Genomic DNA, 27171 nt, shown 5'->3' on the forward strand with positions numbered 1-27171 from the left:
CTTCATGAATGTCGCGGATAGTATCCCTGAACTACTAAAAGCTTTTTTTTCACGACGTCCTCTGATACCGGCACCCTTCTTGTGCTTGAAATGCATGATGATCATCGGTGTTAACGAAATGACTCAGGTAGTTGCGAAGAAGCCTTAAAGGGACAGGTTCACGGTTTTCCGCATGTCCAAGCTTTGGCGTCAGCAGTTGTAAATTTTACAACAAGCCCGTGGCTTCTTCGTTAAATGTTGTTTCAGTAAGTGCGATGATCTTTTGCTTTGGAAATCTTGATTATTTCGAGAGTCTCTCGTCAAGAGCGTGCTGGACCAATAAAAAAGCACGAATCTCAGGCTTACCAGCGCCACGCATAAAAAATGTTTGTCAGTGCGAATGCTAATATATTTTTCTTTAACTTTTCTTTCTTTTTCTTTAAGAGAGGTAGAAAGATTCATGAACTTGTATTAATTGATTTTGCGACCAGATGTCTATTTTACCTCTTATTGGCCGATGGACATAAAGATAAAGCTTTGTGCAGATCGTGGCTCCATGTAAATTTCCTTCACTCGGAAGAGATAATATGGCTAACAATAGACGGCAATGTTCAGTATATTTCACATGTGCACTAGCGTTAAGTTCCACCCTTTTCTTAGCACCAAGGATAAGCAGACTTCATGGCGTTGGCCAGGGGTCAGATCATTTGATTTACAAACGTGAATCCCCCTTTTGGCAAATATGCCGAGGCTATAAATGGCATCATTTTTTTTGCGTGAGCACTAGGAAAGTAGCAGCAAAATCAGAGATAATTCCACTAGAGCTAAACAATAGCCTTCAAATGGCTCTCCACATGCTTTTAATCATTAAGGTTTCTTAGATAACTTAAGCACTTAAAGGAAAAATTTGATTTCCTCTCGTGATCATTATGTTAAACACTGTTCCAACAAGTACAATTATTAAAGAGGTAATTACTCCGAAATGGATTTGTCAACTGGTTTGATATGGTGAATTGACCACCGTAAAGAAACAAAGTTTTGTAGCTGACATTTCGAGCGTTAAGCCTTCGTCAGAGCGACAGGTCGAAGGTTTCTTCGATGAACCCATTTTCTGTGTTTCAGTTCCCCACCGACGAAGCACCACATTAGAAACTAAACTCTACAAATGTGATTAGTTCTGCAGTGTGTAAAACCAGGAGAAATCGAAAAAAAGTTTTTAGACGGTAACAATCACGAAAAAGTTTGAAACCCGCAGTTTACCATAATGTCTTCGTTGACGTGTTGGTAGCAAATCTTTTAAGGTTGCCATCAACATGACCGTGCGATAAATATTGCTTCGAGTCTTTTTTTGTCAAGGTTTCATTGCGATCTCTGTAGTGAACCGCCCTAGCTCGTACCGCATGACTTGATTGTCTCTAGTACATCCGTTAATTATCAAGACAAAAGTCGTAATTTGAATACTTGTATTTGACGGAATATAATCGGGTAGGCGGGTCGTGTATCGCTCTTTTAATGGGCGTGATATTTAAACAGATTATTGGAAGCCTTTGTCCAAACGTTGATGTTCCATTTAACGACTTCCGTTTTGTCAGCCCCACGCTATTAGTTCCTAATCTTTTGTTAACGCTTATTTCCAAGTTTCGTGTGTTGATATGCCCGGCCGGCTGTGTTTACACTGCACATCCGCGGTCATCTCTGACATTTGTCAGACATGAGACATTTTCAAGAGGTTTTGCAGTTGCCAAGCCAGGCTAAAAATGGATTATTTGAGCGAGGAACTAGAACATTCAAAAGCGCTTTTGGTCTTATGCAAGGAACGCATTCGTGATGAAACCGAGGCGAATTTGGCCGCTGCGAACTCTGTCGACCCTGATTATTTTTTCACTATTTTACTCTGCTCTTTTCGCCATTTTGGAATCTTTTCATCGAATTCATGAGGACCACACGGTTTATCATGGGGAGGTAAATAGTGGTTTGAATGGCTTACCTTCACTCGTTTCGCATAATAATAGGAAAATCAACGCCAATGGAATCTTTCAAGACCGCAAGTCTGATGACTTGTTCAAGGAACAAGGAAGAGCTCTAACATCTCTTCTACAATGGAGAACTTCAAATGGCGATATGACAAAATATAACAATACTGAAGCGAAAAAAAAAACACTGAGGCCGCCGTATCTTGGTTGCCGTGACATCACAGCTATGAGCGTTTTGGGACTCGTAGGTCGTGGATACACCAAAACTGTACAAAAGGGAGTATACCAAGGCACCGAGGTAGCGATAAAAAGTGTCCAACTTGACAATGAAGATATCACTCAATGCATAAAACGATCGCGTAGTTCGGTAGACGAGTGTTTCATTTTTGCGAAATACAAGCTAGCAAAGGAAATAATTATGCTGCAACAATTACAACATGCAAATATCGTCAAGGTAAGATATTAGCCATCATAATGACTCGCTACTTTTTATTAACTGTGAGAATCGCGCCACCTTGGCCCCAATTATGGCTTTTGGTCCTTTGTCTTCCTCATGGCAACTTACAACATAAATTTAATATCGCTGACAAACATAAGAGAGTTATTTTAAGTGGTTGCTTGAAAGGGGGAGGATGCCAACTACCCGGGCCAACTATTCCCACTTTTGGAACTTCTTCTGAGTGTGCAAATCCTGTTGCGAACTCAGTGTAGAATTTACAAGGCCACGAGATCAATTAAACATGGGGCCCTTTTATTAATTTCTGCTGAAATATGTTCGCGTGTCAGAACCACCTATCAGGACCACTAATGGACTTCAACATGCCAAATCGATCACGACAGAAGCATTAGTTTAACTTGAAGACTAAATTAACCTTTCGATTGCTAAGTGTACCCTTTGATCTTTTAAGATTGTGAATGCAACATGATACGAGAAAGGCGAAATTGAACGTAAACTGAGGACAACTTCGGATCCTGTTTAAATACACAGAGACAAAATGAAACTTTTAAATTACGTTGCGACCGATCAGAAATACCAATCTTCGCACGATCCATTACAAAACCGAGTTTATCAGATTAGAAGATTTACTTATATTCGAGGTATCTCCTAATTTAAGATAATTATATGGATTTTCGCCACCCATAACCGACTGGATAAGATCGGTTCATCGTACTATGTTGTAGGATCTGCATCATTCAGTAGACTATTTCTTTTCTCCATTAATGAGTTTGTATGGCAAAATTGTGTCCCCTTAATTCCCTTGTCGTCCTTGTCCAGATAGCCTGTGAACAGATGCTTCGAGCGACTGGAGGTCGCCTGTAATTCGCAGGTATTTTTAACCTTACCCAAGCACCGGTAACCACTGCATCACAGAAAGAGAGGTCGCAAAAATCCGTTATGAATGCAAGAATTATCAACCTTTGCCTCAAATTAAGGGAAATCTAAGAGAAGCCAATGAACTTTACAAATCCCTTTCGGGAGGTCTTCATACATTATTTAAAGATTACGGCTACTACCAAATGGTTAGTAAGAAAGGTTCAAACGTCGGATACAGAAGCGATTTTTCCGCGTTGTGGCGGTGAGGAAAAATATTGGTCCGTTCGAACGGGTACAGACCGTCCAGAACAGTCGTCGTTGGCTCGTCTGTTAAGGGAATCGAGGGATTCCACCTTCAGGCATTCAGTCAGTAATCTGGTTGACTGTGCTGAGAAAATTCGCAAAATAATTTGTAAAAATGAAGACGGTCGCAGTATTTGGCATGATTTTGCAGGGAATTGCTTCATCCCGCGGCACTCTAGCAGATTTTCGCAGAAATAAAATTTTCATGCAGTACTTAAATCTTTTGAATAACTGGTATATCAGTTCCACAAGTTGCGGAACAACTAACCACGCGGAGGATATGTCCCTAGGGGTTTATGGATAAAACCAAAGGATTCACGAAGCTGGATTCATTGAGGATAATTAAATTCCTTCTTGTTGATGTTCAATCTGACCTTTTGGCTTCTCAAATAATGGAAAAAGCTTGCTTTTTCTAATCTTCTGTCAATACAAAGCATAGCATGCAGATAGCTGTCGTGTAACCATTTTTCCTTTCTGTTTAATGTTATCTTTGTAGTTTGGAAAAATAGCACATGATCCTTTGAAAACAACGCATGCTTGTCCAAGATGCCGTCATAATTTGAAAAGAGGAACTTTTGAAGTTGTTACATGACAATACAGTGCTGTCATGTTTTTTAATCAGTACTTCTACGATCCGTGTATGCATTTGTTCTTATCTACCTGCCCTCCGCGATTTATACCATGGACTTTCCGATGAAACACTGTATTGTTATAACTAGTCAAGGAGATGACAGACATCGACAACGTGTAAGGGGCCTGAGATAGGCTTGCTCTACGCGCTCGCAAGTTTGTTCGTTAGGTCGACGTTGACGAATATTTCTATTGTCAAACACGCAAATGATGTACATAGTTGCATTGTTTTCAGCAATATCACTCAGAGTTTTTACTTTGAATGCCGTCAGAAAACGACGACTTTGCAGCCCCAAACGAATTCATGTTGTATATGTGCTGTCGCACCCGGCATGACTAGTGACTGGCTCTGTACAAATTGATCTAAGCGCTTAAAACTGCCCATTGATTGTTGCAGATTTTTCCCTTCGTTGATGACGATGCTGTTCTTAGTAAAATATGAAATAAAAACTTCAAGTTACTGTTCGCAATGAAACTGTGCAAAATTAGATTGTCAATGGGCGCCCCTCCCCCTCCATGTGTGGTTTTACCATAGTTAATGGAGGGGACTGGTTTGGAAGCTCGGCAAACATCAGAGGAGCAAACAAAGATGCCAAGATTTAGATTGCAAAGTCCACGACCGTGCACAATCTTTTGTTTTGCGCTCATACACTATGCATGAATTACGTAACCAACACGTTTCTATTGGTTAGTTCCTCAGTACGGAGTAAACAACTATTGTGTTTTGTGCACGGTCAAGGCCAAAAAAGAGAACAAAAACCTACAACAAAGAAAGTTGTCGGGTTTCATAACCATTCTCGTCTATTAACTATGGTTTGACCTTGTTGGTTCTCTTCTCTGCTCCGGAGAGGTTTTTCTCCGGGTAATCCTTTTTTCCCCTCTCCTCAAAGACCAACGTTTGATTTTAGTTGAGTTGATTTCAATGTATATTATTCTCAGTTTAATAATGCCCCCAGCGCTACCAAACTTTAAAGTGTCACTTCTTGTGTTAACTACTCGAAGTAAATTATTCTTGTTATTTAGCTCCTAGGCTTCTGTTGGCAGAATGAACTCAACGACGCTGACGTTAAGACTCGCGGACTTACCATGGTAACAGAAGTGGGATCGAAACTTGACGTTATTCGCCTTTTTCAAATGCCATGGCATGAGAGATTCAGGGTAAGGAACTTTATTATGGTATTATGATAGTCGTGTAATGCATAGGGAAACAAGGGTACATTTATCTTCAGGACAAGTGGTCCTGAAATCACCCAATTTTCGCAGCTTCGTCTTTACACGACATTAGTTTCCTCAGGCATTTGGTCGATTAAAGGCCCACCTTCAACAGGCTTTTCGACAGTTTGTTTTTGTTTGGAAATTCGCATTGCTTGTCGCAGCGATCTGATTGGCTGGATTTTGAAAATTGTTCCGCGGCATGCAATGCCTGACGGTTGAACGTGAGCCTTTAATTAAACTGAAGCTCTAATGCCGCGATATTCGAAGGCCGGATAAATTATCCGGTGGAAAATACGATCTCCGACAATTTCAATCTATGCACTACTGTTGTATTTGTGATTATGCAATTGCACACTCTAAACACGTCGAAGTAAAACGGGCATGTAAAAAAAACCTTGGCTGACGTTCAACGTGGTATATATTTCAAACTCTGTGTAGAGAGTGGTCAACTGGACCAATACAGCCTTTCAACAAATCCCTCTTACATATGGCTGCTGATGACGTAAGTATGTCATCGCCGCCATGTTGCACAATACGTAGGTGTGAGGTCCGTACTGGTAACATATTAGTCGACTTCGGTCCTTTTTTTTGCAAGTTTATGGACCTCGCCTGAAACTTGCAAAAAAGGAACGAGACCACTATTTTCCCAGTACAGGCCGAACAAGCTACAATAGTTCAATAAGTTTTTTATTATATTGGCTCTCTTGCGCAGGGTTTTCTATTCCTCGAGTCTTGCCTCTTAACCTGCTTCTGTTCACGATTCTGGAAAATAACATTCGTACTGAAACTCCGACATGACTAAATAAAAAAACAGTTCTCGCATTTTTCCTTTTCATGTCCCAGAAAATGGAAACAGAAAATGGGAACAGTTTGGCAGCCTATGTATGCGCTGCTTCGTGACCGGTCCATCTTAGTGGTCCGTATTGCCAAATTCAGACCACTCAGAGAACCAATCAGAATTTTCCTTGTCACCTCGGACCAGTTTGCCAATATAATAAATATCAATAAATAGGCTCATATGATTGGCCGTTTTTATACCAGAGACGCATAATCCGTCTAGAAGAATCATGCGTCTCTCGTTTTATTCGTTTAGCGTAAAGACGAACTATATAAGACACATATATATAATCCGCCTGGGACGACCTTGAGCAAACATTTTTTCTGCATTTGTTAAACTCGTCTACTATAAAGACGGGCACAAGATGCATAATGCGTCTGGACGAACAATCCATTGAACTACGTGTACTAAAGTGGACAGTTCGTCCAGACGGCGCATACATCGCGTCTTATGAGTCTCTAGTATAAAGACGGGCACAAGACGCATTATATGACTAGACGAAGTATCTTTCGTTGCGTGTCTTGAACGACGCTCAACGGAAGATTATTCGTCCAGACAGATAATATCTTACGTAGTTCTTCCCGTCTTTACACTATATGAATAGAGAGCAGTTAAGCACGCGCGTTTTTGAGACGCGGACGGCATCCGGCGAGAGAACATGGTAGTGATGTCTTGCAGATTTTTATACTAATAATCTCTAATGGACAAAAGATACTTAGCAATGTAAATGTGGTTGTGTGAGGACAAGTTAAAGGGAAAACAGCTCAATTCCGGTCGCCGTCTGCGTCTCAAAAACGCGCATACAATTATTAATAACACGAGAGACGCACAATTCGTCTGGACGGATTATGCATCTCTTGTATGAAAACGGCCATTGTCGCTTAACTATTTCTTTTCTTATAATCAATGCCCGTTTTCGGACGTATACTAATGCTCCCATTTCATCACTTGTGAGCTTTTAGTTTAATATGTTGGAGCCTTCTGTTACGATTAAACTTGCGTTATTAAAAATCCAGTTCAGATTTCTAAAATAAAAAAGCATATATGAAAAATAAAATTTTACAGTGCGACGCGCCTTACCGTGGCCACCCAACAAACTTTCACATTTGACATCTACGTGTAAGTGTGTCAACTCAAACAACCCATTCAACGGTGTTCAACTTACAACCGTGCGAACTTTGCAAGGAGGGGTGACTGTCAATCAAATTCGCTCACCCTGATTGGTGTATACGTTTTAAAAAGCTTTGTTAGGTGGTCACGGTAAGGCGCGTCGCACTGTAAAAGAATCCGAATGCAATTACTATTCTTCTTCTTCTTCTTCTTCTTCTTCTTCTTCTTCTTCTTCTTCTTCTTCTTCTTCTTCTTCTTCTTCTTCCCCTTCCGGCGTGCACTCTTGTTTGTAGGAAGTGAAGTAAAGAACATTCACTCAATAAATCTTTCTTCCCAAGTCTCACACGGCTAGTTATGAAAACTACAGTGCGCCTGCGTGGCAGCCTGCCACCGACCACGCAGGCTGGATACGTCCGTATGTTTTTCAAAGTGATGTCGACTTCTGGTTGGTGGGAAAGCAAAATCGAAGGCTTATGGTTTCTTGTGACGCTCAAGCTTCCTTGCACTAACTGCCTAATTTGTTTCATTAACTGCGACGATTTCTCGTTTACAACAGAGATTTTTATACTTTGTACGAGGCTTACACCACGTAGTAGCCCATTGAGAAGTGTGTGCGAGTGCACGAATTTTCCGGCTTTGAAAGGAAATGCCCTCTTGAGTATTTCCACATGATCTACATTGGGAGAAAAAAAATTCCAAGCGAATGAGATCTACACATCTCTCAGTATATTAGAGATTAGTCAGAGAATAAACATTTTTGTCTGTCCACACTTGCAAATTATTTTTCACTTGGCATCAATAAGAGACATAGGAGAAAGGGGGTAGGGATGACAACGTGAAAAATATCAGTCAAGACAACAATCTTTATATATAAGGCATTTTACGCCGTATTCAGTGATGGATAACTAAGGCAATATGAAATGAAAGACATTTTAATAAGGTTTCCGGACGGAGTCAGCGCCAAGCTGATTTTGCTAATTTCTAATTTCTAATTAACGTTTTGCAGATTTGTCTAGGCCTTGCGAGGTTACTGGAGTATCTATCGAACTCTCCTCTTGGTTCACTCATCATCCGCGATTTTAAGCTTTCGCAGTTTGTTTTAGTCGGCGGAGAAATCAAATTAACAGACTTCGATGACGTGGACAACGACGAACCCAAGTGTTCTAGGAACAGCGACTGTCTTGTAAAGGGATCGAAGAGAAACAAGACTTTGCCGTGCAACCAAGGAAGATGTCAAGGCGTGCTTGATGCCAAGAATTTAGGAAATGTTGGTCGGAACTTCATCAACCATATCCTGACACCAGGAGGTCCGGAACATTTGATGGTGTACTTAAATGACATTAAGAACAATGTGCAAAGATTGGCGTGGGACAGTGGAACACTTGTTTGGCATATGGAAAGAGTGCTCAGTCTTCTGCGATCAGGAAAACACGTGGGTATGTAATGCACAACCACTAAGTTTCGTTGCGAGAAAAATGGTACACTTTGCGCCCTGTTAAAGTAATCACCACTCGTGAAAAGCAGCCTGATCGGATTAGTCTCCTCCAATTCGGGTGAATGTGGTCCTTAAAAAATTGTTGTTTGGGACAGACAACTGCGTGGAAAACAGTCTTAATTAAGAAACTTAGAAAGTCAAGATGACTTCCGCTTTTTCAAAACTTTAGTTAACAGTTACAGTCTTTCTCAATATTACACTCAACTGGGAAACTGATTTAACTACACCAACTATGCCCAATCAAAGACAAAACAAACACCAATCACAACACGCGCGCACGCGGTTTCTCGAGAATAGCTTCGGGTGCACGAAATTGCTATGCGCTGTGATTGGCTCGATTGAATGTCTACGGCGGGGGTGATAGCCGTGCTTACGATTGGTTTGGCGCGTGAACATTCACGAAAGGAATGAAGGAAAGGAAAGGAACTTTATTTAAGTGTGTAGTCGTTCTAGCGCTGAAGTACTAATTTGGGACACTGTAAATTTAAATTGACAATTAACGCAGGTCAGGTCACATGTTGGTTTTTTAGGAGAGGGAAAACCAGAGTACCCGGAGAAAAACCTCTCGGTGCAGAGTGGAGAACCAACAAACTCAACCCACATATGACGTTAAGTCTGGGAATCGAACCCGGGTCACATTTGGTACGAGGCGAGTGCTCTCACTACTGCGCCATCCCTGCACCCCTAAATGTCAAGATTTTGTCGCATTCTAATTACATCTAATCATTGCGGGCAATCTAAGCTTGACAAATCAACTGCTATAGAGTGCTGTCTTGAATGTTTCTGTTACTTTCCCATGTTCTAATTCTATTGGTGTCCTTTTCTTTCAGAAACTATTTCAAAATTAAATCTCTATAAGAAGATTGATAAAGCTGACTTTCCAAATTTACACGACTACCACTGTCCGGAGACACGTCTGTTTGGAGCGTGTGAACTAGCGGTCTATGACGTCAACGAGGCAGAGTACAGGTGTGACTTGGACAAGAGTTGCAAGGCATTTGTCACGACTGAAAAATTCTTATGGTCTGGTAAGTTTTGGTGCACCATATATAAGCAACACGATCTCAAGCTCCTCTTTTAATTTGAGATTATCGTTAATTTAGAGCACTGAGCGCTTGCCAGGACATGAAGTAAACGAGTAAGGAAGAAAAAATTACCACAAACTTTTCTGGAATCGGGACTCGAAGCAGTGACCTTTACATCTGATCACCATGCCTCTAACTAGGGATAATCATAATTTTTTTATCCTAATGCGTCAACGTGTTCATCTTCTAACCCGTTATAAATCTATGTAATCAAGTGCTATATAAGAAACGTTTGGATAATTAAGGAATACGTTCTCTGTAAATTAACGACAATCGTAAATTCAGCCGGAGCAAATTAGGAATAAATCGCAATCATAAATTTAAAGGCAAGAATGGGATTGACAATATAAGGCACTCCCTCGCCCCAACCTTCCACGGAGCGCCGTTGCGGTCATAAGAGAGAGAGAGGGAAGGTTAGGGCGACGGGTCCAGGCTATCTTGCGCAAGACAGCAGCTTATTTTCGCACTTTTAACTCAATTTTGTTCGCACTTCAGTTGTGTGTCCCTCTTACGTTTTCCTTGATTATCGCTTCGGTTTTAAGCGTACGCACATTCGTTTCACAAATCAGAAAAGGCGGCCTCCGGGTATTTAATAACTCCATTTGGTTGCAAATGTTTTGTTTTCTTTCGGTTAAGAATATGGACGCAGGTTACGTGTCGAGTGCAGAGCTTAACCATTAATCTTTCGCTACGACGAGAAGCGATGCTGATAGGACTTCAAGGAGCCTCTTTTGTGATCGGCGAGAAGGACATCACACCTTATCGACTTTTAACACAAGTATAGTTCAATCACCCGGAAAAAGAAATCGAACACTAACTTGTTTGTATCTTCCTTTGTTTTCCAGGCTACTTCATTGTCTATTTGAAAGATGACACATCGAATATGAAACCCAACAAACACACTTCAGTTTACGTGAAGCATCCAACATAATTACTTCCTAATCAAAGGCTTGGGTGTAACCCGAATACGCAACTACGTACAACACTCGCCGACTGAGTGATTCGTAGGTTTTCGTTCGAGTTGCCTAAAGATCTGGACACTCCCGCGGACAAGTATCTGCGACATTTGCTTCCAAACAAGTTTGATGTACACAAATAAATTGTAACGCACTGAATCGGATGAGAGTGATTAGTTCTGCCAGTGAGGAGTACTAGTTTGCAATTAAGCAGGTTTAATTGACAGAGAGAACGAACATTGAAATCCTTGAGGGTGACCGTGACTTCGGGAACTCCTGGATCCGAACAATGATCGACGGAGAACTTGTGCCATTTACGTTAAAAGTGGTCCACGCATCAACTAGGAAGGAGAAACGGAGCAAAATGAAACAAAAACCACGAATGAAGCAATAGTTTCCAGGCGATTAAAATCCATCAGAAGTAATACTTTCTTAGTTTATGTTCGATGGCCATTGGGCAAGGGAAGTATTTAGTCCTCTTAAGAGAGACAAATTGCAGTAATGAAAATAAGGGCGTTTCATTTTCTAACTCCCTAGAAAATTCAAGAGGCGGATTGCTCATTTGGTCTCTAATTGTGGAGCACACTCACAGAATCAAGATAAATAAAAAGATTGTTTTAAATCGAGTCTCAATTCTAACGGTAATGGGTTCAGGGAAAAATCTGTTTGTGTCGCTTGGTGAGCATATCTTTATTTGACTTGTTGTATACAAGGTCCCAAAGCCATTAAAATATAAATACCGAGTTAAAATATAGCACGTTAAAAACATTCTGCATAGAAAAGCTACTGTACTACATAACGACTTTGAGAATGATAGAAAACCACTGAAAAAGATACATAAAATATATGAATTTGATATTTCGTGAACGAGGCAAAAAACTTGAGAATCCGCATTCCTTTTCGTTTGTTGTAATTTAGAATTATTTGTTGTAACACTTTATATTCTCCGGGGAATCTTGCTGTTCCAAAGGTTTTAAACTAATTTCCAAAAGGAATTTTGTGATAACCAATAATTAAAAAGTATTACGGTGGTGATTGGCTTATACTTTTCGCGCCACATTATCTATCAGCCAGCGAGAAAAAGGAAGTCCATTGTGACTTGCAGGCACGTGATGTTTGGCGCTTAGCGTTTGTTCTTCGTTCTAATTGGCTGTTTTGGTTGCCTGTGAATGTTGTGATCGGTCAAAGGAATCGTTTTTGTTTTTCAGGCTTTACAAAGACTGGAACAATACCCCGGATACAAGTTCCAACACTGTTGCGTAACGAAATTCAGTTTGCTTGTCCAGGGGCAAAGAAATCAGAAATCTTCCCTTAGCTCGATGCTTCGTTCGTTGCCGCGCAAATGGAATTATATCTTTTGCTTGGGTACAAATGTCAAACCCATCAATAGTTGCATTGATGTAAAACATTTGTTAGTTCAACGTCACTGAGAACGTGTAACCTGAATGTTACACACCGTTGGGTCAACATTCTTTTTGTCAGAAGAATGTTTTGATTTTTATCAAAATTATGAGGTAGCAATTGCTTTAGAGTAGTAGTAGTAGTAGTAGTAGTAGTAGTAGTAGTAGTAGTAGTAGTAGTAGTAGTAGTAGTAGTAGTAGTAGTAGTAGTAGTAGTAGTAGTAGTAGTAGAGGTAAATTTGAACTGTGCTAAATTGAATAAGAAAGTTATTTTTCCGATGATGGCATAGATATATTCGGGAAAAAAACCCGAGTGCTGTCAACAGTAATGAAAGGGTTAAGGCGATGGTGAAGTAATCAGAAGATGACAGGTTCGACTTCAAGTCTCCCGAAGTCATCGAAAAAATACTTCTCTCGGGAAATTCCGCTTCCAGCACAAAGGTTTCTGCTTGGCAACACTTTACTTTACGCAACCAGTTTCCAGATTAGGTCATGCGGTATATGAGCTGATAATCGAGATTGAGTGAACCAATCAGAAAGCTAGAAACGCAATATCCGAGGTCGAAAATTTAATAAACACTGATAAACCCTAACTATGAGTAAGCTATGACTCTCTTATTGGAAGTAGATGAGCCTCAGTATTGAATACAAACTTGTCTAGAGGAACTATGTCCACATCACTAAATAATAAGAATAAATATTTGAGAGTTTCGCCAAGAAAGAAACTTTCCATCTTATCTCTGAATCCCAGGTTTGGGTCTTTGACACTGTGTAAAGATGAATAACCTCCTGTGGCAATTTTGGTGTATTTCTCGAATGATTGAAAAATGGTCCAGCCATATTCCTGGTATTTTTTGTCTCCCGTCAGGCGGTAGAGGATATACAGCGACTCCACAGTCTCTGGTCTTAACAAATTGTGGGCATCTAGAGGCTGGAGACAATCAAGGAATCAAATATGAAATACTGAACTCTGGTCAATTGGTTGCTCAGCTTAAGGTAGCTTTACGCCAAAGACCCTATTCAAGACAATGAGTTTGGAAGCAGTGATGCTTACGGGTACATAATCATAGACCATTTTCGAATTCTCATAGCTGGACTGGATCTAGCATGAAATGGAGACTAATGCAGGCAAATTAATTTGCAAAGATTTGCCTGCATTAGCCTCCATTTCATGCTAGATCCAGTCCATCCGTGAGAATTCGAAAATGGTCTATTAGTATTAATGTAATTTCAATTACTGTGATTTAAGTGTGGCCGAGTGGTTAGGGCGCTTGCCTTGAGATCCGGAGATCCCTGGTTCAAGACCCGCTCTGACCACTCGTTGAATTTGATCCTGGAAGTCCCTGGTTCAACTTACCAGCTGCACTTGTTAATAGCCGACTGGTTTGCCTCCGGCCAGTCGGGATTCTTAACAATTGTTGTTGTTGCTCTGTTCCGTCATTTCGTTGTGTTTCATTGACCCTGAAAAGCCCCTATGGGGAGCGGTCAATTAAGTATGTATGTATTTAATCCAGTTTTGCATTGAATTGAGTAGAAGGGAAGGACTAGAAGGGAACATACTGTGTGAACCACTCGAGCGTGGTCCACCCAGGTCATTGACAAATCACATAAAGGATGGCCACAATACCAGGAATGAAGGTTGTGTGAAATTGTTTTTTCACGAAGAATATGGTTGTAATACGAGAACGCAAAAACTCGAATAAACCGTCTCAAAGTTGTTGTATCTTGAAGTATTGAGACAGACTCATCCGTATTTTCAAGGTATACCACTTGAAAGCATTGCATGGGGATGGGGGTAGGGGATGGAGGTAGGGGATGGAATGTTAGCCTGTGCACAGTTGGCCCCTCCCCGATTTTTTTCTGAAGGGAGGGGGCGACTGTAGTATTCAGGCTACCCTCATGTATGACATTTTCTTGACAGGAAAACGATTTCACAGGGACTCGTATTAATAGCGGAGCTCTGTGCGCCGAATGCTTGCGCGCGGAGCACCATGGGTAAGAAAATATGGTAACCCATCAGTGCGAGAAAATTTGGTTTTGGTCACTGTAGGACCGTACGACCGTACGTATTGTACACCCCTCCATGTACCGCAATGTGACCAGTATCACGTGACCATATCGTGGGCTCATCGAGGTCAACTACTTTTTTGCAGGTTGAGCGCTGACCAGGTACTGGGTTTCGATTGGATCGCAGGCTCAAGCCAGGTTGACTTATTGTAAGAATAAGGCTTGGCTAAATCTATATATTAATTTAAATGGTTTACAATCATGTCACAACAGAGTCACTATATACATGCAATGAGTGGCTATAAATACAATCCCCTTGGTGAGTGCAAAGGAAATACAAAAGACAAGTGGGAAATATCACACACCATTTCATTAAAATAGTGGCCGACACAACCGCTGATACAATCAAGGTGGAGCATGATGGGAAGGTTGAGTGAAACACTGACGACTAAACAGGGGCTTTCCTGAATTTTCATTTTTTATTTTTGCGTGGATCAATGATTCTTGATAAATGCAAAAAAATAACGTTTACACTAATGGATGCACATGTATGCAACAAAAACACTACAAAACTCCTGACAGAGAGAGAGAGAGAGGGATCGTTATGCAAGGCAGAAATCACAAACTGCTTACCCTCACTGAGATATCCTCATTTGAAGAAGGCCCCTGATTGAAGTAAACCAATTCAGCACTGAGTCCTGTTGGCATTCTGCTGTACATTTGAACACATGTCTCCATCAAGTCCTTGGAAAATTGTTCATACTTCTTATCTAGACCATTATGAACTCCCAACATCAATGTTCCAGGCAAGAAACAAACCAAATGATCCTACAAAGGAAAATACTCAAGATATACCTGCATATGACTTTTATAAAAAGTGGAGGGCTGCTGTCTTTTAATTTTAAAGCAAGAATGGTGTTTTCAAAAAGCTCCAAGCAACTAACAAGGTACTAAAAGATCTGTAGCAAGGTGCATAAAAAAAGAAATATGATTACTAAAATAGAGACAGACCTGTCAGGACTGTATTTTTCCTGTCTTCTAGATACTAGTTTCATTGTCTACCATTGTAAGTATTAATAATTATTAGCTGTTGGAATTTATATCTTGTCATTCACTTAAAGCCCTGTTTACATGAGCAAGTTTTACTTGACAAGTTTCCTTGACAATTATCATTACTCATATAAATTATCAACAAGTTTTCCTTGACAAATTTTTCTTGATAAGGAATTAATAATTTGCTCGTGTAGATGATGAACAAGATTTCCTTGACAAGTTTCGCCTGTGCCTGCAATATTAAATACACCTTATTCCAAAATGGCCGCTGATTTATGCACATGCAAATTGGCGCTTGTTGCCTCCTTCAAGATAAAATATTCTTTTGAATTTTAAGCTTACGAACGAGGCATCAAGGGCTAATTTTAATAAAAACAAAAGACTATTTAAATAGCGGCCATTTTGGAAAAAGGTCTATATTATGTGCTCACTGAATAACAAATTTTGTTATTGAGCAAGTACATAATAAATGTTCCAATCCCTAGTTCATCAAAGCTCGTTCACTTCAACGTGCTCTTGTTTTAGCCACCACTTTGTATCTTTTGACAGCAATGAGCACGAGCGTGATGCTGGTCCCGAACTACCATAATCTCATTAATATTTCTTGCCACATTTTCCTTGTCATGCGTTCACACAAACAAATTTCGGCCTTGACGATAATATTTAATCTTTTTCCTTTACAGGGAAAAGCTAGCATGCTACAGTAGCATTTTCTTGTCAAGGAAAAATTTTACCCTATTAATTACATGAGCAATTTTTCCTTGTCAAGGAAAACTTGCTTGTGTAAACAAGGCTTTTATCTTAGTTTTTCCTGAAGTACTGTTACAGTAATAATATTATACATGAAAAAATACTTGATTCTGATTCGCTAAGAGCAGTGCAGTTAAGGTGTAACAACCAGTGCAAAAAAGTGTAATACCAGTGCAAATTACACATGGAAATTCTGGATTATGATTGGCTAATAAACAATAGGGTTTGGTCAGAACCACTCAAATCTTTTGTTTTCAAATCCAGCACGCGCCCTGGATGGCGCAATATATGGCACAATTTTTCCCTGATTGTGTGATACATGTGTTTTTCTTCTGCTTAACCGTCTTGAAGTTTTCCATACATATATTATTAATAAGTAATCACATGATTTTTCTCATATAAGCACTTGTAATTTTTTTCAAAGAGTACAAATTTTTTACTCATGCTTATTTACTCAAAATCATATGATTACCTACACTAATTTAATTTTAAAGAGATATTAACAGATGATTAAGAGCTACCTGGTGGGAATACTGTTGATAAAGTCTATTATTATCATAATTATTATTGTTGTTGTTGTTGTTGTTATTTTTATTATTATTATTATTATTATTATTATTATTATTATTATTTATTATTATCAAAATAATCATCTCACATGCCACACTACAACCTACCCCACCTTCTTGAGTTAGCAAATGAGCTACTAGTGAAAAAGTGCTAATTGAGCACACTAAATGTGAATTGTATTGCTCTTTGACATGGAATAAACAGTGGTATGTTCTGCTTTGCTAATTTAATAGAAAAGAAAAACAAAAAGCTTTCTTTCAACTCTTTCTTGTTAACAGACAGGACCCAAAAGTCATTTCTTGAAAAGGAACGCTCAAATCAGAGAAAACAGTTGGTCCAATCCGCCGAGAACGCAGAACAACAGCTGCTGATTGAATGAGATGATATGCGAGTGGCGAAGGTGCTAGCCACAAGAAGTGCGGGCATATGGCCTACTCGTGATTCGCGGCTTCACCAATCGTATCTTGCCTTGTCCGATCACTTGTTTTACATTCTCAGTGGATTTTTTTAGCAAAAGAGAGACTGCTAGCAGTCAAACAGCCCTAACCCTATGCAAATGAATTGTGACAGAATTTAAATAAACTTTACATAATATAGACATAATACATGTACATGTAACTCGGCAGTTTCTTTAAAACTGTCCTACATACTAAGGCTTTCAGAGAACCTAAACTGGCATTCCAGTTTTCAGTTTTTCTTCTTCATTCACTCATGACCTAAATCAAAAATTACCAGTAAACAATGTTATGGTTATGGATTCAACTGTTATTGAGCACAATACCATTTTGGGGCTAAAGGTTTGACCATGAAGCAGTTCACCAATGAAGACCAGACTACTTGGTTGAGATTCTCGCTTTAAAAGAGACATGACACCATCCATAGCATCCACAAAGTCACTTTTTAACCTACAATTTTAGAAATGATTTACTTTACAGAAGGAATCTATGGTAGAAAGCTATTTCGCAAGCTGTTTACTTTAACCAATCCACGCCCAAACGGCCCTCGAACCCCCCCCCCCCCCCCAAACTGACGAAAGTATAATCATCTGGCATGAGACAGAGTAAATCTAGTTAGTCTCACTCCTAGGAGTCGATGGGTTACCTCCCCCCACTGACAAATAAAATTGTCTGGTGTGAGGCAGAGTAAAATTTGGAGAAATAAATGGATTAAAGGCAACCAAAACTCCACAATGGTGGGCATAATGATTGTTCCTAGCAAAATAAAAAAAATGGCACAGACTAACCAGTCCTCTGTTTTTCCACTCTGCAACCACTGTTTCAACAGATACTCATAATAACTGTCACCACGAGCTCCTAGAGTAATTGTTGCACTTGGTCGAAACTGCCCAGTCTCTGCATTAACAAATATTGGCACCAATCCTGCCTTCTTGGGAAGGCTGTGAATGTGGTTCATCACTTCAGTGACGGCTTCCTGGCATTTTGAAACAAATGTCACCCATTAAGACAAATAACAAATCAGTTCTTCTTCTTGAAGATATCATAATTTCTATTCTCACTTTTTTATTGTTGTTTAACATGGATGCTCAGCTTAAGAGAAGAATGGTGAATATTACAATTTCCCCTAGGCTAGTTCCCTTTCTTTGTGAGACTGAAAGTATCAATATTTGGTCCTGTCTTTGATCATTACATTTAATTTGGGTAAGAACTCAGGTGGGGTTTCTCACGACTCGTTTCTCCTGTAAAATAATATGTTTTTGAGAAAAAAATAATTGTTGTCTTTTCCATCACACAACTTCAGACAGCTTTAAGGTAGTCCTCCATTGCCATCTTTTAGTGCTAAAGCAACTAAGGTATCTATTGCTAGTTGTAAAACTAAGTACTCAGATCCAGTTCAACTTTCTAAAGTGGAAAATTTGACATATCTTTCAACTTGGTACTCTACCTTGTATTTTGAGTCACCAGTGGTGTAGGAAAGATCCTTAAACTCAAGCTGAATGGTTGTGACCTCAGATACAGAACTATCTGGACCCCAACGAGGAGCGTGTGCACGATGAGTTAACAAATTGACATCTGCATATGGAATATTTGATCCTGGATTAAAAGCTGGTAACAGGCGATCCCCCAGGTCAACCTGTGATTTAAAATACCATTCAGCATCAATAATAATTATTATGTCTTTAAGAGTAACATATACAGATTTTACTCTGGCTGATGCAAGATGACGTGACTTGTCAAAGGGGGAACCTCTTGGCTGTGATGCGTTTAACCCATTTATTCCTAAACCGTCCCCATTGACGAGTAAAGCTGTCTCAGTGGCATTACAGTAAAATTGAACTCCTAGGAGGATGGGTTAAAGGGATTTAAAGGTTGGGTTTTGTTAACTCATTGACTCTCAAAAACCAACCTTCAATTCGATATGAGTTGATTAATTTTGATTTGGCCACTTCTTTGAAAATCTGATAGGAAAAATAGGCTGTTCAAGGAGGCGGCGTGGTCAAGTGGTTAGAGCGTTGCCCAGGTTTGTATGCGGTTGCTCCCATTCCAACCTCTGGTTTGCATTTGTTTCTGATTGTCCTGGATTCAACTTCACCACACTTTGTAAATAGCAAACTAGTTGCCTCCTGCCAGCTGGGGTTCGTAATCATTGTTAGTTTCAGATTATTCACAAGTGGGGTGTTTGTAAACTAGCTTAATAGCTAAGACAGTGCACTTCCACTCTAAACAAAGCATCTATATTTTTAAGTTCAAAATATAGGCTCCCTATCGGAGCTAAAATAGATTTCATACAATGAATATAAAGCAAGAAATACAATTTTCTGAGCTTTTAATATGCCTTGCTCTTTATAGGATCCTATACAAATTATGGGATAAATAGGAAATACAGGAGGTCTGGGAGGCCTACCCAGTGCTAAATAAAGTTGAAACGTATCATTTCTTGTAATTTCAGGGTTTCAAATAACTGCTGGTCCATGGACAATGTCTGTTAAAAAATATGTTTTGTCCTGTCAATTCCTTGGATGGCTGGGCATTTTGTCTGGTTGTTTACTCTTCAATAGAAAATATAATTTGAAGCTACCAGTAGTATTTGTAAATTAGGTTGTACATTATTCATGTTCGTGAAACCAAGGAAAAGAAAAGAAAAGAACTGAAAAAAGCAAAAGAAACATAGGAACAGACGGCACGTACGAAACACAGGTCACAGGTCACAGGTCATTGTTTTACCAATACAGAAAGTATCCTAAGTGACCTTAGGCCTTAGGCCTAAGGTTAGCTTTTATGAATGTTTAGGATACTTTCTTTATTGGTAAAACAATGACCTGTGACCTGTGTTTTGTACCTGCCGTAGGAACAGACCACCTGTGACTACATTAAGATTTCCGGTAGTTGCAAGTTTCCACTTTGTCATCCATCAGTCATGAAAATTAATTAGCAGGTCTTCCAGCATAGTGTGTCTACTGGTGTCTATGCTAATAATTCTTAGTCCATGCAGAATTTGCTGCAAACTAATGTTGCAAACTAATGTGAGAGGGGAAACAAATGCCTCTTAAAAGTGTCAGTACAAAGGTCCAGGCTACTCTCTGATAACATTTCAAACGTGGGCCTTTATTTAAGGTGAGAATCTGCTCGATCGTAACCTTCAGCTTCATAACTTTAGAACGCTTTTAAATTAAATTGTAGAAGCAATAGGCAGTGATAGTGGGAAGCACAAGTGTAATATTACAAGTACTTTTTCGATTTTACTAAACAATGTGGCTGTGCCGTGCATTTCACGCCTCCTGGATTGTGAGGCTGCTTCTACAATAAAAGCTCACCACATGTAAATGTATGTGCTTGATATTTAAGCATCATGCTGAGTGGGGAGAAGCACTTTTTAAGAGTTATGATGTAATGCATATGTCAGATTTGACCGGACATCTTCACCGGTGCCAGCAGGGAAATTATTTCAAGCCCTGTAATTTGTTTATTCAATAACCAACTCACCGCTTTTCTCAGAAAAACCTCATCCTTTGACAAGTGATAAGCGCTCAGAAGTCCACCAAGGACACGAATAGTTGTCTCAAACAAATTCACATCCACATTTTTCTCAAAAGACAAGCTGCTAACAACCCAATCACGTGCTTCTTGAAATTCTTTGGGCAAATTCATCAGAAGCATTGTATCCAGTGAGTCAACGATCGTGAGGCCGATACCAAACCACTCACTGTAAGACTTCGAAACAGGACGCAATTCATCATGGCCCCACGCATACTTTCTATAACCCTCCCACGCATATTTAAAAGCTTCCACAACCTTCTTTTGCCGTTCATTTTGTTTTTCCAATGGTAGGATATTTACTCCATTTATGTTCAATGCTACATGTTCTACTGGTTTTGCTTCACCATCGCCAGCTGTGTCAACAGCATATTCAGAAGCTTTGTCATCACTATGTCCCACAGTATCACCATGAATACCACCTGTATCTCTTCCCTCCTCCTCATTTATATCACTATTCACATGATCTATTGTGTTTAACTTTGAGTTTTCCTTATCATGATTTTCATCTTCTTTGTTTAAGATTGGAGGTAGTTTTTTCCTCTCATTTAATTTTGGAGGACCTTTCTTCACAGTACCGTGTTGCTTTCTGATATCCTCCAATTCTTTTAAGTTCTTCTCAATGATCTCTTCTGCATTAACTCTACCGACCTTAGGTAAAACATCATCAGACAATTTGTGGCCTTTATGAGTACCAGACTGATCTAATGCGGTGCTTGCACTGTACTTATATGACAATATATGTCCTTTACGCCACATCACAAATGTTACACATCCAAGAATGCAAAACAAGATAATAAGATATCTTTGAAATGATGACATTGATCTCCACTTCTGCAAAATCAAACAGGAAAATAATACCACTGATTGGAATATTTTGGTATTTCAGACAATTTATTTTAAAATCTCAAGAGCCTTAGTCACATAATTACTGGGAGGCAATATGTTGAGAAAGGAGACAAATTTTGTATTAAGTCATGACAACTCTTGATAATGATGGTGTAAATAATAATAATACCAATGATGATGATTATGATGATGATGATGACGATAATAATAACAACAACAACAATACTATATAAATAATAATACAGAATATCGATCAAACAAGGATTACTAGCTATGTATTTTCTCTCTTGCTAACCTTGCCTATTGCGTTATTAGCATGGATATGGGTGCATTTGACGCACGTATGGCATTAATATTTTATCTAATACACAGATCGGCATCTTCCTTAAAATTTCTGTCCGTGGACTTAAATAATTCAAGATTAAATTAAATTTAAGCTTACCCTATAGAAAGAAGTATGTCGTCGGCTTTTACTGTTTTCATCATCTTTATCCCCGACTTTCCACGGCATTGACACCGAAATAAAGTCTCTCGATCCTTCCCACGGATGGGAACTCATATTTCCTCTGCTCTTTGTTTAGAAAATGAAGAATACGTGGCTATTTCTCAATTTGTTTTGCCAATAACTGATTGTCTCCGCCATCTTTCCGCGTTCTACTGGTACCCAGGCGACCACGCCAAAGACTGAGACCATTTGAGCAATCTGATTCGAATCTGATTGGCTCCCCTAGAAAGCGCCAACAAAGTGTTCGATTTTATATAGATGGCTTTGCGTGGTTTTATACAGACAGTACATGATGCTTTTGTAATAATTTCATAATTGCGGTTTGCAAAGAAAAGATATGGCCAAGAGGGTCCCTCTGCAACATCGCTCTCAAGGCCGGAGTAAAATCATGAAAGCGAGTTTCGCAACCATTTGAAGGAACGCGGTTATGGGCGATTTTCATTTGAGCAAAGAGATTAGGAGTTGCGGGGAACGAATCAAATGAAACAATTGAATTCCGGAATTTTGGGTATACCTCGGGAAGCTGACCAGAAAATTGTCAGTTCCTTTGGCCCGGTTCTAACTGGGCTCATGAAATGTTCGGATGGAAAGCGCCTTTTATGACTCTAGAATCTTGGAAAAAACAACACAATTTAAACAGATCTCCCGTACAAGCCAAGGACAACCATGATCATGTTGGACAGCTATTGCCTGCCCATGATACAAAGACTACGGCGATCGGTTTAAACTCTCCAGTAGCTGTCGAAGGAATGATGTAAGGTCTATATTGGTTAGACGAGGAGGGGTAACGTCTTAGCAGCCTTTTCCTTGAAAAGGTGTTGAATTGTGTGGAAGAGAGGGTTAACTTTAATGATAAAAACCAGACACAAGTCGCAGATCAACAATAAAGCACATATCTTTAATTTCATAGATATCTGAGGGAGATTTTTTTGCAAATCCCTTACGAGTCTTACAGAAACATAACCGAACTACAGATTTGTTGATGAATTTACTCACTATTTTGAATTCTAAATAACAATCATTCCATGAGCCCGAGTTGGATAAGCACTTCATATCCAACAAGGGCGAATGGAATAATTGTTTTAGTAAATTCTCAAACCGGGTTTTGCCGCCGATTTTTATTTCCACAATTTTACAAAGCGTCCGGAAAGAGCATCTTGGCGCACTATTTAGCCAATCAAAAGCTAGAAATGCAACAGTCGGAGCTGAAAATTTACTAATAACCAATATACGAAGGAACTAACCTCCCGCACAGGCTCTTTTCGTCTTTATTCCCCCGTGTCGTCGAGAAAGAAGGGACCTTAAGATCTACGACGGCGACGTCGACGAAAACGTCACCTCAAAATACCACCGTCAAAACCTAAAATTTAGTGATTTCACGTCGTCGTCATGCAGAGAACTGCAAAAATATGAGCTAAAATCCGTGCTGCACGTAGCACGATTATTTATGCTCTTTTAACCAATGATATCATTGTTTTGTGGCGTTTTCGTCGACGTCGTCGTCGTAGATCTTAAGCTCCCTACTAGTAGCTGTGGTTGCATGACTACGTCGTTAAAACCAAACCCCAAGGAGGTTAAAGAGCTTTAAAGTAAGCTACCGCGTTTCTTTCTTAAAGGTTTTTATACCCCGCAGAAATTGGGAAAAGAACGAAAACGTAGTTTCCACGTTGCACTATATAAAATAGGCAACTACGAACAACAGGTTTTCATTTAGCCGCCCACAAAGCAAAACCAAATTAATTACTTTTGCCAATCACAACATATAAAGTCAAAAAAAGAATACGACGCAAAGCGGATACACACAGGAGGAAACATGGGCGGAAAGTACCTTAGAACAAGTAAGAACTTGACTTTTCTTATACCTTTTGACTAAGGGAAATAGTGAAGCGATATTTCTAAATCAATCACAAACTTCCCATTGTAAAATCAAAGAAATGAGACAGCCACACTCCAATGAAACCGCACTGGATGATCAATTTGTTGCTCACCTTGCAACAATACTGAGCAGATAATGCCTGGACATAGATAAAATTTCTGGAGATATCAAATATCAGTCAGAATAAATGTTAACCAGGTTGACTGACGGCAAATTTTGTACCTCCTACCATCACTTTTTTCTTGTTCAGAAATAAATTATTCATACTTTTCAGATTAATCTTTACATTTTTACAGCTCAATCACACATCATAGCAGATTCATAACAAAACGATACCGCCAATAACGTTTAGCACTCATTTAAATTTCCGGTGATCATAAACTTTTCATGAAACTCCAAGAAAGACAAGTTCAAGCACTTGGAATGGCAATCGGACATCTCAGATTATCAAAAAGCTCTCACGAATTGCGGTCGTTTCGCCGGATAGCCTATTCGGCTGAAGCCAATTCGCCCTAACTGAAAGCTCGTTCGCCCGGACTGTTCTTCAAGATGAAGCTGAATTAGATGCTTGTCTACGTACAGAACTGTAAACTTTGCTTTTCTTTGTTCTGTTCTTAAAAACAGATTTTAATCGAAACAGTTTAAATTAATGGGAAGATAAGCTTGGTGTGTATTTTTATATGGGACAGGCGAAAGGGTTTTCCGAGGTGGAGCAAAATGACTTCGAGCGAATAGGCTATCGGCAGAAATGCTTTCGCTCTCACGACTCGCGTATTTTTCGCATTTTTTTCTCGCATATATCGAACATCACCTTTAGAAATAAATATATTCTTCATTTTGTTCTTACGCTACATTGTGGTGAAAAAAGCTCCCCTCGGAGTACAGCTTAACTTCGCCGGGCCGAGTTTAAAATTATCTTCCCAAGTAATCAAGTCATTTTTCTTGGAAAGTGAGAACAAGAGCACAACGCAACATTTCAAGTGACGCAATTTAGATACAGCTGTATCAAAACATACGTTTTTTTTTTGTTTTCACAACAAATATACGGCGAAAAACTTGCTTATCCTCGACAGATTAAGTTCATACCTTGCGATGTTGTGGCTTTACAACAGACGGATCACGGAAAACAGTTTTTAGGCGACGGTAGAGAACAGTACTTAAAAAGATAACTTTAAGAAGTAGGAAATGAAGTATAAAATAACTGTTGTTCGGGACTTTACAATCAAAGAAAGCATTTTCACAAAAAAAAAAAAAAATAATATTAGAATCACTGCTTTGCTCTTTGCAACAACTTTGTGTTCTCTGGTTGCAAACCGACAAAAGAGTTACATGGTTATGGACCCAAATTATAATGATTGTCGAAGTTAATTAATGATAAATAAGTGTGGCAATAATTCATATACAAGATTTACACACAGTTGAGCAATTCTAGTTTAACAGTCATCGTACTGATTTTATCGAATTAAGTGAGTAATTAACAGTGAAAAACCACCAATACGATCTTAGCAACAACTTCAAGAATAGCTTTTCGCCCCAGGAGAAAGAGCTCGGAGACATTTGTTATCAATTATATCAACACTTAATGCCGACATTTTTCTGCCAAATACATTATATTCCGAGCGTCTCTCTTCTTTTTCTCACCAAATGAAATGGCAAACTGTGAGAATTCCGGTTTTAAAACCAGGTTGAATTCTTCGTCATTTGTTTGAATGGTTATTCAAATCGTTACGCAGTTTCAAAGATTCTCTTTCCGTCTGACGAAGGCTGTAGTCTGGTAACTCCGTTGGCGAGACCAGCGTTTGTAAGCCTGAAATAATTGTAGCGAGAAATTCTTAAAAAAGTAAACAGTAAAAAGGCAAGCCACGCAACAAATTACCCTTCCCTTCTGTCTATGACCCGCACTTCAAATATTACACACTAACGTATGGTCCCGAGGGAGGGGAAAAAAAACTAGCTAGTTTCCCGAGGGACAATAATCGCAGCGAAACATCCGGCCTGGGCAACAACTGCGGAATTGTATTCCGGTCGGGATAGGAGGGGGAAGGGGCGGGGGGGGGGGGCTCTATTAGAGACGGGGCGTCTATTTCTAACTTTACACCACACCAGGGGTATTTAATGGATACAATAAAAACCCGCGTATAAGAACCTAGAGTTGTCCAACTTAGCCTAAATAGGTTTTTATAGAAATGGTACTTAGTGCGGTTTTAGGCTACTTAGGTTTTTGTATGTAAATAGGTTCTTAATTTGATAGGGGCACTAGCGATCAGCACAGATAACTACTGCAGGGCATATGTGATATGGAATGGGTATAATGCTGTATTAAATAATTATCTAGAATACAGTTTAGATGATAACCATACAGTAAAGTTATCTTTGCATTTTACTGACTGAAACCTAGACCACTTTTTTTTTCTGCATTTTAATCTGTGCCTTCATTTTTGTAAAAGAAGAACCTATTGAAAATTTTAGACTTAATAGCTTCTTATGAAAAGAAGGTTTAAAATGAAAATTTTAGCCTAACAGGTTCTTAAATTTTAGGTTCTTATACGCGGGTTTTTACTGTAGGAGGCGTTTATAAGAGAGGGGACGTTTATTAGATCATTTATATAGCATAGGTCTAAGTCAGAGGATCATTTCTCTCTCTTTCGTAAATTATTAACGGTTGATCCACATTCCCCTTAAAGGCCCAACTTCAACCGAAAGGCTTTTCGAACATTTGTTTTTGTTATGGAAATTCGCATTGCTTATCGTAGCGATCTGAATTTCAGCTTTGACGGGATGTTTATGTATGAAAATTGTTCCAAGGCACACAATGCCTGCAGGTTGAAGCTGGGTCTTTAAATGAGGTACTTAGTATTCGTCTTTAGTCTATTACGACAGAATGTGACAGGTCTCTTCTACTAATTATGTTTATGATAAACATTATACTATCAATGAATTACTGACAGGAAACACCACTTACACTTCTTCCATCTCCACTTCATCATCACTGTCTTCTTGGGGTACATGAAGGTAAGGATTGTCTGGAGCAGGTCGAAATTTGTACCTTGCAATACAGGAAATAACACAATATAACAAAGGCCATCAGATAATACTTTGCAGCCAAAGGAGGCAGTGTGACCCAATGGTTAGGGTGCTTGCCTTGAGATCCGGAGATCCCGGGTTCAAGACCCGCTCTGACCACTCGCTGAATTTGTTCCTGATAGTCCCTGGTTCAACTTCCCAGCTGCACTTGTAAATAGCCAACTGGTTTGCCTCCAGCCAGTTGGG

At 39.4% G+C, this 27171-nt stretch overlaps 3 protein-coding genes across 7 annotated transcripts in view; 1 reads left to right on the forward strand and 2 right to left on the reverse strand.

The window, feature by feature from the left end:
• The first annotated feature begins 1490 nt into the window (after positions 1 to 1490).
• LOC138022749 (extracellular tyrosine-protein kinase PKDCC-like) lies at positions 1491 to 11521 on the forward strand. 3 transcript variants are annotated; one of them, XM_068869689.1, is made up of 5 exons: positions 1491 to 2406; positions 5224 to 5358; positions 8370 to 8799; positions 9689 to 9886; positions 10789 to 11521. In XM_068869689.1, exons 1-5 carry the CDS (start codon positions 1807 to 1809, stop codon positions 10872 to 10874), a joined length of 1449 nt encoding a protein of 482 aa, XP_068725790.1. In that variant the 5' UTR covers positions 1491 to 1806; the 3' UTR covers positions 10875 to 11521. The 3 variants fall into 3 exon arrangements, with proteins under 3 accessions (XP_068725790.1, XP_068725805.1, XP_068725798.1); XM_068869704.1 differs by lacking the exon at positions 1491 to 2406 and adding an exon at positions 3031 to 3050; XM_068869697.1 differs by lacking the exon at positions 1491 to 2406 and adding an exon at positions 4999 to 5107.
• Positions 11522 to 12853: 1332 nt separating this feature from the next.
• LOC138022701 (endoplasmic reticulum mannosyl-oligosaccharide 1,2-alpha-mannosidase-like) lies at positions 12854 to 22187 on the reverse strand. The gene is made up of 7 exons (XM_068869676.1): positions 21963 to 22187; positions 20621 to 21505; positions 18582 to 18770; positions 17923 to 18110; positions 17461 to 17584; positions 14940 to 15134; positions 12854 to 13230 (listed from the first exon to the last, which is right to left on the reverse strand). The coding sequence occupies exons 1-7, from the start codon at positions 22077 to 22079 to the stop codon at positions 12904 to 12906; spliced, it is 2025 nt and encodes a 674-aa protein (XP_068725777.1). The 5' UTR covers positions 22080 to 22187; the 3' UTR covers positions 12854 to 12903.
• A 2056-nt stretch (positions 22188 to 24243) lies between these two features.
• Positions 24244 to 27171, reverse strand: part of LOC138022717 (protein GPR107-like) — a 28542-nt gene continuing 25614 nt past the window's right edge. Inside the window, exons 19-20 of one of the 3 annotated variants that reach the window (XM_068869677.1) lie at positions 26864 to 26947; positions 24244 to 25708 (exon numbers count right to left, since the gene is read on the reverse strand). In XM_068869677.1, the coding sequence (XP_068725778.1) occupies positions 25627 to 25708; positions 26864 to 26947 (166 nt within the window). In that variant the 3' untranslated portion in view covers positions 24244 to 25626. The remainder of the gene's footprint in view (positions 25709 to 26863; positions 26948 to 27171) is intronic. The other 2 variants (XM_068869679.1, XM_068869678.1) reach the window with 2 other exon arrangements.

This window comes from Montipora capricornis, chromosome 2 (assembly GCF_036669925.1).
Source record: "Montipora capricornis isolate CH-2021 chromosome 2, ASM3666992v2, whole genome shotgun sequence".
Lineage (NCBI taxonomy): Eukaryota > Metazoa > Cnidaria > Anthozoa > Scleractinia > Acroporidae > Montipora > Montipora capricornis.

Coding starts and splice junctions, on each gene's coding strand:
- LOC138022749 (XM_068869689.1), top strand. CDS start 1,807: ATGAAACCGAGGCGAATTTGGCCGCTGCGAACTCTGTCGACCCTGATT. Junction 5,359..8,369: donor CATGGCATGAGAGATTCAGG/GTAAGGAACTTT, acceptor AACGTTTTGCAG/ATTTGTCTAGGCCTTGCGAG. Junction 8,800..9,688: donor GCGATCAGGAAAACACGTGG/GTATGTAATGCA, acceptor CTTTTCTTTCAG/AAACTATTTCAAAATTAAAT.
- LOC138022701 (XM_068869676.1), bottom strand. CDS start 22,079: ATGAGTTCCCATCCGTGGGAAGGATCGAGAGACTTTATTTCGGTGTCA. Junction 18,111..18,581: donor CTGGTGACTCAAAATACAAG/GTAGAGTACCAA, acceptor TCAAAATGCCAG/GAAGCCGTCACTGAAGTGAT. Junction 13,231..14,939: donor ATGAGGATATCTCAGTGAGG/GTAAGCAGTTTG, acceptor GATTGTCTCCAG/CCTCTAGATGCCCACAATTT.